Source organism: Pogoniulus pusillus, chromosome 29 (genome assembly GCF_015220805.1).
Source record: "Pogoniulus pusillus isolate bPogPus1 chromosome 29, bPogPus1.pri, whole genome shotgun sequence".
Taxonomy (NCBI): Eukaryota; Metazoa; Chordata; class Aves; order Piciformes; family Lybiidae; genus Pogoniulus; species Pogoniulus pusillus.
In genome coordinates this window covers 7723681-7741279 of record NC_087292.1, presented here as the reverse complement: position 1 = coordinate 7741279, position 17599 = coordinate 7723681, and the positions used below count along the sequence as shown (strand labels likewise).

The 17599-nt window shown below is 42.1% G+C and overlaps 1 protein-coding gene and 1 long non-coding RNA gene across 5 annotated transcripts in view; one reads left to right on the top strand and one right to left on the bottom strand.

The window, feature by feature from the left end:
* PREX1 (phosphatidylinositol-3,4,5-trisphosphate dependent Rac exchange factor 1) overlaps nt 1-5214 on the top strand; it is a 157492-nt gene extending 152278 nt beyond the window's left edge. For both annotated transcript variants that reach the window (XM_064167903.1, XM_064167902.1), the window contains exon 40: nt 170-5214. In XM_064167903.1, the coding sequence (XP_064023973.1) occupies nt 170-212 (43 nt within the window). In that variant the 3' untranslated portion in view covers nt 213-5214. The remainder of the gene's footprint in view (nt 1-169) is intronic.
* The window catches only part of LOC135188465 (uncharacterized), a 101387-nt gene that overhangs the window by 11224 nt on the left and 72564 nt on the right, over nt 1-17599 (bottom strand). For all 3 annotated transcript variants that reach the window (XR_010307706.1, XR_010307705.1, XR_010307704.1), the window contains exons 2-4: nt 8060-8174; nt 1495-1570; nt 245-478 (exon numbers count right to left, since the gene is read on the bottom strand). This is a non-coding gene — a long non-coding RNA (uncharacterized LOC135188465). The remainder of the gene's footprint in view (nt 1-244; nt 479-1494; nt 1571-8059; nt 8175-17599) is intronic.

The window sequence follows — 17599 nt, the reverse complement described above, 5'->3', positions numbered from 1 at the left end:
CATGGTGGCACTAGTGAGTGATTTGCAATTGTTCAGACTAACAATAGCCCTGTTCTTGATACCAGATTACCGGTAAAGCTTGCAGAGTGCCAAAGGAGAAGTGACTGTCTGTAACTGTTATCATCCTAATGATGTTTATTAATAACCCTTCTCTTCATCTGCCTTGAAGACTCTATAGGTTGTGCCAGCCACCTACAGATGGGGACCTGTAACCAGAGAGGCATCTACCTTGCAGCATACTTACAGCGTTTGGCTCTGAGCAGCCCTGTCCGCAGACCCATGCTGACAGACACTGATGGTGCAGAATCCAGGGAGAGGAGATAGTGCTCTGCTTTGGTAGGAGATGAACCTGCTGGATCCATGAATCTGCTTTCGAACTCCTGTAGCACGTGCAGGGATTCTTGTATTGACTTCTTGAGGAAATCCTTGAAACCAGCACCAGAGAGCCAAGGTGGATTTCACAGCCACTGCCAGATGCCTGGAAAAGGACAACTGTCTGTCAAAGCGTGGTCTTACCAAGGGCTTTTGTGCTGCCACCTGCACGCTGTGGCTTGCCAGACACAGACTGGTTGAGGAGATCCCGAGTGACACTTTTCTCTCTCCCTCTGCTGCATCTGGCATAGGTTTTGTTGCCAGCGTAATTTTGGTCAGCATCCTTGAGCAGCAGGTTTCTGAACGCCCCCTTTCCATGAACTGACCTGCCCTTTGAACCAAGAATAGCACAATCTATGGTTTATTCTCCTATGAACAAGAAGGATCTCTTCTGGAATCATTTTTCACTTCAGCCCAGTGAGAACTGATCTCTCGATGCTGCAGAGTATACATTCCATAGTACTTAACATCACTTCACTTTACTCACTGTAGCTTTCTGGTTTATGATTAACTCGTTTTACTAATGTCCTCTGGAAATACAGCACTGTGTGAGAGCGGAGAGTGAAGGATTTGAAAAGGAAACTTTACAAAGGAAAAACACAGTCTTATAATCTGGTTATTTGAACAGATGTAGTTTTTAAAACAGGTCAGAAGAACTATACTTATTTATGTGGAGTGGAATATGTGGTTTTGATCATGTTATTATATATACAAGATTTAAATAAAATTATATTGTTTAAAATGGGACCAATATGCTGGCAATTACACAGCTACTCCCAGTTTACTGAAAAAATCTACATTATTTAAAGTCTTTCAATATTTAAGTAGTCTTTAATACAGTTATTAAGATGTATTAGGGATGCTTTTAAGTTAAAAGAAAAAAGGAATTGTGTATATACTGTACTTTATTTTTTCTTGTCTAAAGAACTGTTCTCCCTTCTGTCAGTATTATTCTAAGCACAGTGATTATTTTTTTCCACATTAGTAGCTGAAACTAATAGAACATGTCAGCAGTCTCAGGACAGAAATCAGGTTCTCTTGGAGTGAGTGCCTTAATACCACCACCCAGCCCTAAGGAATTGTAGCTGTAGCAGTGTCAGTAGAGGGTGTACAGGAACTTACTCTTCCTCTCTTTCTCCACAGCCTCCGGTAAAACCCTTCATAAGAGAGCCAGAAGCGCTTTGCAGTGATGTATAACCTAGAAAATAAAGGTTTGGGGTTTTTATTTGTGACCTTTGTGGCTTAATTTTATTTTATTAACATCCAAACCAACTCAGAAACTAAACCTAAGCTTTTCTCTTTGGCTTGGAAGAGGCTACAGTTCAACACAAGGTGGCCTGTGACACATCTTGGGCTGCAGGTGTTTCTGAGCCTTGGTTCTTACCTTGTGTGGTGGTTTTTGGTTTTCTTATTCTCTTTACTGGCAGACTGAAATAGTTTTGGGGAAGGAAGGTGTATTTTGTTTAACCTCTTGACTAGTTCTGACTTACAGCAGCCTGCTGCAGGGAAGTAGGCTAAATCTGCCAGCAGCCAGCTGTGGGATGCAGAGGTTTGTTCCTGCATGCCTGTTTGTACTGCAGCTAGGGGAGCAGGTCATGATTTCAGTGTACTTCGGGTTAATTCTGAGAGAGTTGCTCTTGTCCTTTGGTGTCTGAAGAAGAAATGGATGTTTCTTTACCAAATTCTCAAATTAAAATGCACGTTTTATTATGGGAACTGCAGGAACACCAGAAATTAAGAGGGGCCAAGATCCTGCTTTGGCTACACAAGCTCTGTCTACAGTTCAGTGAAGATCCTGACACACACAGCCACTGCAGCCCTTGCAGATGCATGGAAGAACATTTAAGGGAATTTCCACTGTGCATTGAAAACGTGAAGAGGTTTTTATATCATTAAAGGTTGGTTTATATGCTCAGAGAAGATATGACCTTAGTTTTCTGTTCTGCCCTCTAGTTCCTTACCTCTAAGTTCTGTTGAGCAGTTTTAAGTTCCAACATTTGTATGGAGCAATGAGTTGGAAGTCTGAACTGTAAGGGAAAAGTTTCTGATATCAATTCAAACTAACAGTGTAGAGCTAAACTCTTCCTGTTTGTGTGGTGCCAGTACAAGCATGATTTCATTGCAGACTTCCTGTCCAAGTAGAAAAGGTTTGATACTGGAAAACTGAGAGGTTTGAATCCAGTGCTGGAAAAAATGGTTTCAGGTGGAAAGTAAGGAGGCAACGTGCAAGCTAACCTGCAAGTGCTGAGAGTAGATATGGTCTGCAGCATCTCCCCGGCCAAAAGCTATGCTAGAATCAAGCCTGCCACAACCAAGCAATGCAGATTTCCCGATTTTCCACACTTCCAGATCTATGAAAACAGTCAAACTGGAGAAAATGGAAACTAGCAGCATGATGCTGAGATGTGTAAGCAGCTGGCTGAAGCAAATAACAGAACTCTGAAAAGACAGGGGGGCAGCTGCAAGTGGAATTTCTTATGGCCCAGTCTGGTAACAGAGTTGACTGAGGCATGGATAGTACAGGCCAGTGGTAATGCTAAGTTGGGAGGCAATAATCTAGAGAAGAATCAGGGTGCACACAAAAATGCCTGGAGGACTTTGAACCCTGAAGAGGAAGAAACGAACAGGATGATGTTTTACAGTAGAAATATTAGCTCAGATGAAGTATTTTGTTGTATTTCTTGTTAACTGATAATAAAAGGACCTTGGTCAAAGAGTTTATCACCAGATGACAGAAGCAAGAAAGCTTGACCTGCGCGAGGAGACAACTTTCCAGTTGGAATGAAGAAGTAGTCGAGAACCCATGCAGAAGCCAAATAATGAAGTGAAGTTTCAGCAGCTAGATGACGAGAAGAGATAAGTAACCTGGATACCATTTTGCAAGACAAGACCAAGAGGAGGTAATTTAGCTCAAGACAGAGCTGTAATGGATGTCTTTGTAAGAAGAGAGTAATGAGGAAAGTAAAGGCAACTCCATCTAAACAAATACAGCCATGAGGAGCATAAGCAATCAGAGATAAATACTGGCTGTAAATTGCACTCAACCTGAGAAACCTTTTCCTTCCAGTCAGGCTCTGACAAAAAGGAACAAACCTGTACAAAGGGGCTTGTGGTAGCTGGAGTCACCGGAAAGCCTCTAAGCAAGACAAGCTTGCCCTGTCCAGTCCCACCTGGCTGCAGAAGCTGTGTTTGGCCATGGCAGAAGAGGAACAGTCCCTGTTTTGTCCATGCCGTTGCAGAGGTGTGAACTGCTTCCCAAACCTAGGCCTGGGCTATCTGTTGGCATTAGACATGCTCACATTCCAGTATTCATTTGCAGACTGAACTACTGGGATTTTTGGATAGAATAATTGCATGCTTAGACAAATTTCCATTAAGAATTTAAATTATTACAAAGGAAAAAACAATCCACCTAGACTCTGGCAAGGCCTTTCTTCTTCTGTCTTATTTTCTTATCAGCAAATGGTGCTAATTTGGGAGTATTTTGAACACTGATTGTGGTTCTAAAGTGATTTGAGGATATATAACACTAAGGCCTAACAATCATAATTTTGGTGTAAGAGTCATTTGGGGCACAGCTTCCTTTGCTAGAGTGAGCAATTCACCTTCCCTGTCTGCTACAGTTCAGGTAGGGAACTGGAGAACAAAGTACTTTTTCCCACTGGTGATGTGAATAGTCAAGGGAGAAAAACTAAACTGCTTTGAAGCCTGGCAGTATTTTACTTAGTTACTGTAGTTCTAATGACTTGAAAAACAGACAACTGGATGGGAAAAAAGGGTAAATATCACAAAGATGTGTGAAAATCTCTACTTTTAGTTCCCGTAAATACATTAATTGTGAGGAGTTGGTGTAAGGAAAGAGGACTAAGGATATTTCTGATATACCTGCTCTGCCCCATGCCAAGATTCAACAGTACTACACAGCAATACCATGCATTAATACTTTAAAATACATTGAAGATGTGATGTTGCAAAGAGGATACTCAATTTGGTGTTGGCAGTTGGTAGTTTGCAAAAGAACAGCCAATTCCTTGGGCCATGAGATAAAACTGTTGAAGGTCCTAACCCTCAACCTGGACACCCTGCGAGTCAGGCTTTGCTGCATTCTCGCAGCCAAAGGTGCCAGAAGGAAGAATTGTTGGCCCCTGGATTCTGATCAGTGGAATGGGTTATGCCTTTGTACTCTGAAGCCGTCAGTGCTGAGCTAAAGCTTGAAGGACCTATTGCTTTAGAGCATTTTATTTGCTTTTTGTAATTAACCTTTCACAGATGTTTCCAGATGAGCTAAGGCCAGAAGATGAAAATCACCGCACTCATGCATTGCCAGAGAACAAACCAGTAAGTCAGGGAGGAGGGCAGGAGACTTCTAAAAGGCCCTGTGTACAAATGGTAGGAGTGGCTACAGTCTGGCCATGTGCTAGACCAAAGAGTTAAAATGCTTTTGGAAGTTAATTGGTGATCAGCTATAGGAGTTCATGTAAGATTGCTGGAGCACTACTGCAGCGACAGCTCACTCTGAGATCCGTTACCCTATCTGGGCAGGGGGGCAAGTCTGGAGTGATACAAATCCTATTGGATGTTGTTGCATGAAACAACTGCTCCTGGGTTCAGGAAAATATTCCAGAGGTATTTTTCTATCTGTTTCTAGAATTGGCATTTTCCAATGTTTTGTAAAAAAACAAAAGAAATGTACAGACTACTGGAGAGTGTTTCCAGTAAAGTCTGAGGGACCCTTTCTGGTGTACTGAGAGTGTTATATTTTTCCTCACATTTCTGTATTTTGAACTGAGCACATGTACCCTGCCTTAAGATAAAAGTGATAATATAATTGGTTCAACTTTCTGCCTGGTATCGTCTAATCCCTGTTGTCATTTTAGTCTCGCTGCTCTGTGTGGGTGTGCTCTGTGCCCTGTGTCTGTCGGAGCTGAAATGAAGCCATTCAGAAAACACTGCCCTCAAAAAAAGGGTTATAAGTATAGGTCTTCTATCAGACAGGCTTCAGAGCACTCCTCTTGGGTTTGGGAGGTTGACAGCTATCTGAACAGGGGGCATTTCTGCTTGGGCTGTTGCTCTAGGCACAACCTTCTGAACTTCAAGAAGACTGAGAAAGTAAAAATAACTATTTCATGGGCAAGTGCTTTTTTTGTTTGGTGGGACAAGATACAATTGAAAGAGTTGTTCTCTGTTGTGTGTGAACTGCTTTCTGCCTTTATAGAGCATGAACTAAAGCTCTGCTTTGCTTCCTCTGTAATAAGGAAGACAAAAGTCCAGAGCCAGGAAAATGCATTGCTGCCTTTGATTCCCTGAACTGTGCATCTAAAATTTCCCTTCCTTGACCCTAAAACTAAGACTGAGGTCCTGAGTTTTCCCTCAGCTTTTTATGTTCTGACACTCAGGGTACCAGAACTGGTTACAGCATTCATTATCACCCTGGTGCATGTGTTGCATGAAGTGCACAGCCTCACAGCAGCTATGAGGAAGCTCTGAACAGCCAGCCAGCCCTAATCACCTCAAACACCTCTTGCTTCAGCTTGTCATTGCTCTCAGCTGCCTTAAAAATGGGAACTCTTCATTTCCCTCTCTGTCCAGGGGCTTACATTTGGGAACACTTTCCATTCACTGAAAGAACTGACTGAAGAGATTAGATCTGCACACCTGGAAGGGTTCAGCAGATTTCCAAGGAAGAAGAAAATAATATGAATTAAATCCCTTCAGCCATACCTCACGCTCTGTAGTCTTTATAGCATGTGAAAGAAACACAAAGGAAAGGTTCAAGAAGACTTTTGTGGCTTCTTGTGTAGTGAAAACCAAATTTCTGCTTTGTCCCATTGTTGCACGTTGAGATGTTAGGTTTTGGGTAACAGCCACGATCACCCTATCAAATTCCCTAAGTCCTTAAAGTTTAGGGAGCTTGAATGTTAATACAAGGCAAGGATAAGCCTCTAGTTTTTAACAGTGGTTTAATTTCCACATCACATGCAACAGCTTAAAGAGGTGCTACTGGTGCAGTAGCTCCAGAACAAGAGACCTGTTTCAGCCTTAAGAGGCTGAATCTCTGACACCAGGACAGAAGCCAAAGAGAACTAAACTAAGCCAGCACATCACAGAGAGAGCAGTAATGGGAACCTCTCCAAGCAACACTTTCTGCTGGAGAAAATGACAGAGAATAAGGCAGCTGGTGCTCATCTCCCCTCTCTCGCTAACAAGTTGTGCAGAGCTGAGTGGCTGTGCCGCAAGTTACAGGAGAGACTATTCTGGTTTTGTGGTTACTTCTCTTACACAGGAAGAAGATAAAGATCAGAAAAAATAAATAGGCATAAGGAATTCTAAGAAGCAGGGACCTCAGTAAGGTTTCCTCCGAGGGTAATGCAGATCATGAAAGGGACACCAAAGGTGTCTTACAGAAGGCATTAAGATCCCTGCCCAATGCTTCTTAGTCCATCAAAACCCCAACATTTCCTACCTATTCAGCACTGTTTTTTTTACAAGGTTCCTGTCCTCACCCCTGGTGAACCAAGTGGCTTTCTTTTCAGCCTTCTTTCTCCCTCAGTCCTAATAACCTGGGCGATCAGCTAGTCACTAGAGTAGCTAACTGCTTGGTTGTTGGACAGCAGTTGAGATGCCTGCCTTATTTTTTCATTCTACTGTTCAGGCAAGATGAGGGACTGCAAGTGCCAGTTCTTTGCCTCAGTAACATGTTCAATACCTGGACTCAAGCTGTCTTGAACAAGGAACAAACAGCACCAGGAGATCTTCAAAATGAGAACTTATACTCCCAGTCCTAGCCCCATCCACAGCTTACACAGCAGTGATGTGAAGTCTGCTGCTTTAAACCCGAAAAGAGTAACCGATCCCTGCTCAGAGCAATGAGAACCATTTTTAGAAGGTCCCTGAGAACTCTTTTTCCTTGTCACCTTACCAGTAACAGTGGTTCACCCAGGGGCAAGCTGCCAAGGGGCAGACTTGCTGACAACCTGCTTGCAGCTCACCAGCTGCTGTCATCATCTGCAGCCCAAACAGACCAGGACCAGAGCACTCAAGAGACCATCAACTTCCAAACTTCTCCCCCTAGAGAGACTTAGACTTTGAATCTGCCAGGGCAGAGACTGCCCAAATCCTGCAGGCACAAGTGTACAGGAGGAAGTTTTGGGAGGAAGAGATAGTAGTGCTCCTCTTTGCCTAGTCTCCACCTGGGCACTGCATTGTGCTGTCAGATTTTTGCTACAGCTGACATATGGCCTTTATCTTCACTGCTAGGTCCAGTTTACTGCTTTGTTTTTTTGGCCTGTGCTCATTAAAAGGCTGGAGTACTCCTCAGTGATAACAGTTCTCGTCTCACAGTCAGCTTTGAAGTAAATGTCTGTCTTGTATGTTTCACACTGACAACACACATGTTGTGATTTCCTCCATGAAGCAGCAGCAAGAATCAGTTACTTCAGGCTTATCCACTGGACAATTTGACCTGCTTATCTGCACAGCTTCAATAAAATGTGTCTAATCCCCATTTCAGATCACTGTGTTTATGCAGAAAAAGATGGTGTTTGGGCAATGTGTTTGCTACACTGAACCTTTCAGTTCCTGTTTTCAGCTGTGTTCTCTTTATCCCACTGTCTAATGAATGGCTGACAGCATTTTAAGGCAGTATAACATAAGACTTTCTCTATGGAGCAGAAAGAGCAAAGATTACCTTTTTGCTGGTTTTCCTTCTCGGTTTGAATGATTCCTTGTTCAAAGTGTAGTTGTGTTGATTTTTCAGTTGCAAAAGCTGAGTCCAGTTGTTCTAGTGATTGAGGTGGGATTCTCTGAGGAGCAAAAAAGTGAAAAGGGTAAAATTAGTAAATGTGAAAAAATGTAGACTGAACAGGAAACATTCCTGAAAATATCATTGATAAAATCCCTTAGGTGGAGTCTGAACACCTGAGACCTTAGAAACACACAACTTCAATAAGCAAAATTGAGCTATACACTTAACTGCAGGACCAAGGGGTAAAGCCCATAGCTTACACCAGTGAGTTTGTTACACGAGGACTATAATAGTCCCACAGGGGCTTAAGATCTACCATCAGGAGAATTACTGAGAGTTTAGTTCTTAATGCATGATACAGGAGCACTTAGCTATCTGGTCAAACTCTGTATGGTTACATATCAAAAAGGTAACCTTTTCCCAGATGACATTTAAAACCCAAAAGTCTATCACGTTTCTGGAAGTTGGTGGCATCCCCAGTTCCTAGCAAAGGGGCTAGGTGGTATAGACACAGATAAAACCAATCCTGCACTTGTAAGGCTGTACCTTCCAGGGCCAAACTTCTCAAATTCTCTACCCATTTCCAAATTGATTGCAAAGCAAGCAATAAACCTCCTGATTCTTACACTTCTAAGCTGGCCTAAAATGTTCCCTGTCCTAGTCCAGTTTGCCTTAGGACACCTTTTCTTCAGCTGACTCTCCTATCACCGGTAATTAAAGGCAGGTAGCAGTTCCCTGGTCTGGTATGAACCCGAGTTACAGCTGCTCCTCCAGTCAGCCTGGAGTGGCTGAACTGCTGCTAAACAGAGCTGCTTTTGCTAAGAAGTCAAAGCTGCCTTGGAGCACTAACAATCCCTTCTGGTGGTCATGGTTCACCCTCTGAAAAACGCTTCTCCATGCCAAAATAATGACTCATTTTGTAAAATGTCAATTAATGCCCTGCAGAGTCTGCAAAAAATAGGTCTGTTTCTAATGAATTAGGATTAAAATTAGTAATTAATGTTTGAATCAAGTGATTATTTTCTTGATCCTGCTTAAAATTAAATTTAGTTATAAGCACTTTGAAGGCAATGAGCAAGGAATCATTATTATTTAATCAGCTTTAAATTACTTACATAATTACTTACATGAGTGACGTATTTTCATCTTGAGATAATTAAAAATAATTAGTATGGCTTTATCACAGTTTTAATGTGCAAAAATCAAATTCATATTATTAGTGGTGCTTGAACACTTGCTTTTTGGATGGAACTTATCTGCACATTACTGCATGAAAGTTAATGAAGCTATCAGACGAATGCTTTGCTTGGGAAGAGTGACTTGGAAAGGATACAACATTTATCTCTGATCCCACATGAACTCAGCTCAGTTTTCAGGGGAGTTTATTAAAGTTTTCTGACACAATAAGCAATGTTATGGCAAGTGTGTCTTGCTGCAAGAAATAACAAACCTTGGGCCTTATTTCTGTTGGTTGCTCTGGCTAAAATCAAATGTAGATTCCATAAAGGCAGTTGAATCACAGTGCCACAGAGCGTGTGTAACCCAAACCCAGCAGCCACTGGCAGCCTCGAAAATAACACTCAAACCCAACAAACCTTTTAACCAGTGTGGACCCAACATTCACCTAATACTTGCTTCTCTATATACTATTTTATAAAGTATCCATCAGTTTAAATATCCATCAGACATTGCTCAAATAAACAAGCTAGATTAGGGAAATAGGTGAATTATTTTTACCCCTTAAAATGGTCTAGCTTTGAAAGCAAACTTAGTTGCCTTAATACCCATTTTAAGGGATGGAGATAAGAAGGAGGTGGCAGCGTGATGTCATTAGCCAGAAGTGCTTTATGGACCAGCTTTATTAATACTTCTCATTAGAAAGTAAGGTTCTGAGATGAATTCTAGACCATGGTCGTGGTTTGCTCATTTTTGTAAAGAGGAGATAATGACAAAGTTCTGAATGGAAGTTTGCCAACTGCTCAAAACCTTTGGTGTTCTCACAGCTACTTCTCATAACAAACAATCATTTACCAGCAGATTCCTCCAGCTTTAGGGATTGGCAGGTACCTCAGCTGAATCTTTTGCCACCAGCTAGTCAACACAGAGCTATACTTGGTGATTTTGTATTTCACCTTCTCTCATGTGTCCCCTTGACCAAAGATGCTGCAGTTATACCTGCCTTTGATATGTTGCTGCAGTGGAGTTAGCATTTTCCTTCCTTGCACACCGAGGCTGTTATATGTATTAGCAGCTCCTACTCTGAGTGATTGCCAGATGAAGCAATTGCTGTATCTGCTTCTCCTCTGACTGCAGGTTGACTAGCCTGCAATAATACTGAGATGTATTTATGGCTGCAGCATCTCTGTAAAGCAGGAAGCACTATTTCCTTGCTGTACAGATGGGAAATGAGAACAAGATCTCAGAGATTTAATTCTAGCTGAAATGATTGTATTACAATTGCTGAAAGACAAGAAATAAATTGAAGGTTTCACACAGGCTGAGTATGATCAGCACTACCCTGCTCAGATCTGCCTTGGGATCCACCAGGACTTGTTCACCAGTAATTTGATAAAAAGGGTAAACAGTACTATGAAAAAAAAAAATATAAAATGTTCTTTAGGATAACAAAAGCCAAAGGCAATTAAAAGACCTGCTGAAGAATGAGGCAGTAATGAGTGGCTGAAGTGACTGAATGGCAACTAAAATTCAGTGTCAGTAACTACAGAGGAATGAAATAAATAATTAGCAGCTGGACAAAGTCAGGTTTTAAATTTGATACCCAAGCTCTGGAAAATCTGTCAGAGTTTTTGTGGACCATTCCCTGGAAACATTTGTTCAGAGTTCTGTGGCAGGAAACCTCATTAATTCCATGTTACCCCTGACTCCTAATGATTACAAAAAATACAAGCTCATGGATTAGGCCTCCAAACACTTCTAAAGAACCCTGAGAATCTGCACACAAGCAAGATGCCCAGCAAAGTTTCTCTTGCAGAAATATTTCCCTTTCATAGGTGTCCAGGCTTCCTCTCACCACTGAACCAAGTCAGCAACTGCTCCTTCTGCCCTTCCTCTCTGTAAATGCCCTAGACAGCTTTTTATTGGGAAGCTCTGGGCTTCCCCATCCATTAAGTGAGTTTCCTTTAGTTTGGGGGCTTTTCCCCATTCAAAAATGTCAAAAATACTTTTTAGAATCTACCTTCATTTGTTAGTTAAGAGCAGACTCATCTGGTCTCAAAGTGAGGACAAAAAGCCAGACGAAACCACATCTTTTTAGCTGAATTCCTCAGTATTATGTAAGTTTTGTTCATGGAGACTCATCAAATTGTAAAACACATTGAGTCTAGAGGAAATATCTGTATTTAGCAGTAGTAAGTAAAATCCCTCCTGATTTCAACAACCTTTTCACACATAAAAGAAGGCAGGGGGAAAGGCTTTGTGACAGGTAGCCACGACTTACAAAACCACAGCCCCATTTAGTATGTCTCTCTTTGATAAGGGTGCCAGGAAACTTCTCAATTTGCAATTACTATTGGAATTAAAGCTACAGTTTCAGCATACCTCTCCATTAGCAAATCCAGAACAACTACAGAGGCTGTGCATTTTCTGGCTGATAAACAGTCTTATCCCTCTTTGTACATAGAGAAGGCAAATTACCATATAGGATAGTAAAGGAAAGACTAAATTCATCTCTTCCTCAGGTTGAAACTTCATCTGCTGGGCCAAGCCACCTTACTTAAGGCTTCTAGAAAGTTGCTGGTGATTAGCACACAGTCCATGCAGAGGTTTTCTCTCCCCCCAGTAGCCAAACACCAGCTAGCCCCCACAGTTGTCTCAGTGTTTCTCACATTTGAAAATAGACTTCTGGGTTCCTATTCAACAAAAGCCGTAAGAGGCCACATGCACCCTTCCAAATCAATGCCATGCTAGATGCGAGTCTGAAACTTGCAGTACCAGATTTTTAAACATGGCAGGGGGTGCAGAATTCAAACTAAAAGCCCTGTTAAGTTGCTAGTATGCTGCATTCAGTTTTGGGCTCCCCAGAATGAGAGGAACAAGTATCTGCTGGAGAAGGTCAAGCAAAGGGCTCCGAGGACGATTAGGGGATTGGGGCACTGCCTGATGAAGAGAGGCTGAGTGACCTGGGGCTTTTTAGTCTGGAGAAGAGAAGACTGGGAGGGGATTTAGTACATGTTTAGAAACATCTGAGATCTGGGGGCCAGGGGGGTGAGAGACAGACAACGACAGGACAGGCTCTGATCACTTGCTCCCTATGATAGGACAAGGAGCAACGGATGTAAGCTGCAGCACAGGAGGTTCCACCTCAACACAAGGGGGAACTTCTTTACTGTAAGGGCACAGAGCACTGGATAGGCTCACCAGAGAGGCTGTGGAGTCTCCTTCCCTGGAGACTTTCAAAGCCTGTCTGGATGTGTTCCTGTGTTACCTGTGCTAGATTGTGTGGTCCTGCTCTGGCAAGGGAGTTTGACTCTAAGATCTCCTTGGGTCCCTTCCAACCCCTGACATCCTGTGATCTCATTACAATTATGCTGGCTGCATCTGAAGCGATACTAGGCTAGACTTGCAGCGCTGTCTAGAGTAGTCGAATCCCCTAAAGAGAGAGACAGTAAACATTCCACTGGGTTAAATCTGCTGCTTTTGTCAGTAGGACATTTCAGAAGACTAATCCCTGTAGCTATAAACACACACATAAAATAACACGCTTTTCAAAACAGCTACATAGAGAACTGAGGTTTTCTGAGTGGAAAGATTCAACAAGGCTTGTAAGGACAAAGCAGGTAAGAAGTTAGCTGCAACTGCCTTCAACTGGTCCTCCCATTCTTTACTGCAGCTGAATAACACTCAAACACATGTGACATTGTTTCTCACCCCTGAAAGCCAGAGGAAATCGAGGGAATCCCTCCCAGACTCTCTCCAAGTAAGTTTTCCCACTTATTAATATGAGTAAGAGCAAACATACCAGCAGCCACAGGAAACAACTGTTGGTCTATACAACTCAGTGTTCACTATTAAGGGTCATTATGAAAAATTCATTTCACTGTTCATATATATTTTTGCACATTGTTGCCTAGTATCACTCCAGTGTTATTTGTTACCCCCCCCCCCCCCCCCTTCTGCTCATCTGGAGAAACCATAGATGATGGACTGCTATAGAGACTCCACATAACTAGCATCAAAGATGTTAAGCCTCACTAGTTTTAGGCAGAGCAGCACATAAAACTCTTCAAACATACTGAGAGGTTCCATGTGTATCCCCAAACCAATATACAGAGAAACTGCAACCTGTGCAAAACTACAAAATTCCTCAAAACAGATACAAAAGGCTCCCACTCCTTTCATATTACTGCAACAATATGAGAATGCATTCAGAGAAGTATCACCAGTAATGGAAGCTGACACTAGTAGGTGCCAAAATGTAATGTCTTTTCCATACACTCCAATTACATTAAAGTGGCAGAGGTTTGGGACTGTCAAACTATTCAGTTATTGATTGGCCTTTAGATAGAGAGCATTTGTTTCCAGTTTCTCACTTTAACCCTGTGTTCCATTAGACTCACTACAGTTAGCACTCAGAATAAATTGCATTTTGGAAGATTAACTAACTCAGATCTAAGGCTAAGTGCACAATCTATTCTCTCTCTTATCAATCACTAACAGTTCATCAGCTCTTGCAATACAAATGATAAAGGCAGAAGTCTCAGAAAGAGCAGAACTAAAAGGGATGTTCTGTTTTAACCACCTGATTTATTCCACCCCTCACCCCTTTCCACAAAACATTGAAGAGCTTGGAACTGCCAAGGGGAAGACCAAGACATTCTTTCATTTCCTGACTGAAAATACCATCAGAAATGATTGCTTCACAAAACCATGTCAGGATGTACTTTTTTTCCCATTTAAGCCAGCTTCCTCACAGGAAGAATGGTATTTTGATATTACAATTACAATCACTGTTAAAAGGATAAATAGCTAATAGTACAGATAAATCCCAGCAATGATATCTAAAAAGCCTTGGGCTTATTTTTAAAACATGTCTCCACTGAACACAGCGAATATAATGGGAAGGAGATTTTGGTTTCCTGCCTGCAGCTCACTCTCTCTTCAGTTGTTCCAAGGCCTGAAGTAAGTGTTAAGCATTATTTAATATGGGATGCTGTAGAACAAAGATGAAAATATGCCAGATTATACAATAACAAATTCCTGTTTACTATTTATAGTTTCTTCACGATCTTCTATCTTATATGGAAAAGACTTTTAATAAGCAACTGCCTTTGAAGAGCCACAAAACATTATCTTGTTATACACAGAGCAGCGAGACAGGCTGGCAGCCACCCATGTGACTGGCGTATCCCGTGACACTGAAATCCTTAGCTCTAGTTTAGCCTTTCCCTAGACAAAACTTTTTATAGAAGCCATCAGATTCCTGATCGTTTCATTTAGTTGCCTGAAAATCCCTTCTTTTGATTCTAGATACCACTTAATGTAAGGTCAAGTGGGTTGGTGTCTGAAGAGCAAAACACAGCACACATGGAGAGCCACTGCTGCAGCCAAAAGGAAGAGGTCCAGCTGCATGGTTCTAGCCTTATCCTATGCCAGGCTTGGCACTCATCTGATTTTTCTGTGAGCTGATTCAACTCACTAGCTCAGCAGAAACCTATTCATTCTTTCATTGCTGTGTTTCCTGCTCAGTTAGCAAGCTGAATCAGCTCACAGCAAGGTTCAGTGAATCAGTACAAGGTGATGGGAGGAAAGCGCAGTGAGGAGTGGGGCAACAGGCTGTCCTGCTTCCAGCAGGAACAAGCTGCTGCTCTGCCTTCTCCCTGCTGGGTAGCTTCACTCTGAGATACTTCAATGAAGTCTAGTGTTCACCTTTCTGGAAGTCTGGACACAGGCACACCCAAGAAAGTATTTCCTCGGTGGCCATTTGAGGGTTGCAGCCACAGGCACTACGGCTGCAGCTAAGGGTGCCAGGGGTTTGCTCACTGTATCCCTGCTGCATCTCAGGGCCCTGCATCTGAACAAACAGCTCATGACAGCCCTTCTCACCTGCTTCAGTGCAGAGTTGGAGGGCTCACTTTATCCCATTGAAAGCTGCGTGGTAAACTTGGGCTGACTGCAATGTAGCACAGAGTGAGTGGATGGCCAGCCCACCTTCCTCCAGTGGCAACAGCCTTCATCTTTTGCGCTGTGAGCACAGCTTCAGTTTTAAACCTCAGGGGAGGGAAGGTAGAAGGCGGATGAGGAGGTTCAGCTAGGTGAAACCCTGTGATAGCAGTGATTGATTTTTCTCTAGAAGGGGACACTGTGGGGCCTACTATCCATGACGTCTCTGTATTGGTTTAGAGATATAGAAAAGGATGGTCTTGAGAGGAAACCTGAAGGGAGAAAACCATTAGGATGAAAACTGTTGCTGTTTTCACTGGTATCACCCTTTGACCAATAGAAAGGCAGGGAGGCATAGAGGACCACAGGAAAACAAGTGGAGTCTTTCATTGACTTCCAGCTCAGTAAGGGTGGCAAGTGGATTTTTTTAAAAAGTGAGTTTAAATACCAATTATTGACTTAGAAGTGAAGCCTTTTGGAATTTCTAGCACTGACAAGGTCCAATGAGGATTCCTTTGTTAGTGGCACCACATTAGATCAGAAACCAACTTCAGATGCAGTCAGTGAACCAGAAAGCAGCAAGAAGGTTTCACAGGAGGGGAAGAATAATCTTAAGTGCCCTGCTGGTCTGCTGAATGTGGGTGAAATCCATGATTAAATCTGCTGCCCTTCCTGCTTTGTTGCCTGCTGCTGCCAGGCTTAATTTCAATGACAAGTCAAAATCTTAATCTGCATTCATCTTGAATGTCTACTGAAGATATTTAAAACCAACCCAAAACTTACCAAGGTTGGGTTTGATTGCTTCTAAAGGATTTCCTGGTGATGGGCTTTTAACAGTTACCTGTTCTGCTGCATTTATGCTTTCCTGCATTGTGGAGCATTTAGCAAGTGCTTATGATATAAACATGTGCATCTTCAGGGCATAACAGAACGCTCTGCAATCATTTGTTTACTGGAAACTGTTAATGGGATGAACAGTGGCCTACTGAGTATGAGAAAGAATGCCACTAATTACTTTCTGTTCTTTAAGAAGTAAGAACATGAAAATCATTAAAACACAAAGTCCTTGATCCTGAAAGTCTCACAGATGACAGGGTGGGGAAGAAAAGACTTCACTGTAAACATGAAGGATGCTATGAATAATGAAAAATAAGATTAAACGTTGTTCTCAGACTTGTTGTTGAGAAGAAATGTTAACTTCTGGCTAAATTTTTCCCTGCAGAGTCCATTGAGAGAGCACGGAGAGGATGTGAATGTTGAATTCAAGTAAGTCAAATGCTGTGCAGGACCCTGGTCTCATTTTTAAAGGATTCTATTCCTGTAAAATGTAAGCCAAAGTCAAAATAACCTAATAGTACTTTTCAGATTTGCCTCCTTACTTATTAGTCTTCTCCAGACACCACAATATACAACATGCACTAGTGTTTAGAAGATCAACCTTCATGTTCATTGGCTGACAGATTCACTCTGAAGGGTTTTTCAATTCACTCTGTGTGTGAGCTCAGAGGTCATGATGGAGGCAAGGTATTGAAAGTAAAAATAGGGGGATGATCATACCAAACTGATATTTTGATAAATAAATATTTAAGATGGCCTACATAGAAGCCAGAACTTTCTGATTAAGAAAGACCACAGAAGATGTCATTGTACCAAAGACTGGATTCTCAGAGGAAACAAAGACCTCAGAGAAATGACCATTCCCAGTAAATGAAAGCTAAGAATTTTGTCCTCTTTCACACGCAGTCACAGGAATATTATTTAAACAGTAAATAAAACAGAAGGCATTCACTAGTAGTATATGACTGTTTGAGAAGATGCCATGGTTTAACCCTAGCCAGAAACTAAGTACTAAGTTATTTTCATCATAAATCCAAATACAACACTGTAGCAGCTACTAGAAGAAAATTAACCTTATCTGGCTGAAACCAGGACACCCCAACTGATTTTTAAGCTCTTGACCAGTCTGTGCTGAAATGGTCACCAGAGGAAGCAAACCCAAAAGTACAGACACAGCTTCTATTGATCCGTAACACAAAGAGCTATTGTTGATCTGTAAGAGGTATTGTTAAAGAAGCCCAAGACACAGCCTGATGAAAGAATGCCTCAATTGTCCTGCTTTTATAGCACAGATACTGACTCATCCCAACTCACCACCATGTACGAATCTCAGAACCCGTTAGACCAGGCTGCCAAGTTACAAGGAAATAAACTTTCCATTTTTGTCTAAATGGCTGGATAAATAACCGGGATAACGATACTGGAGCGGCCTGCGTCAGATCTCGGGAGATCCCCAGTGGAAGTCTGCTCCCAGGGAGCAGGGTGTCTGCGCAGCTCAGGAGCGGGCGGAGGTATGGCATTGTTTTC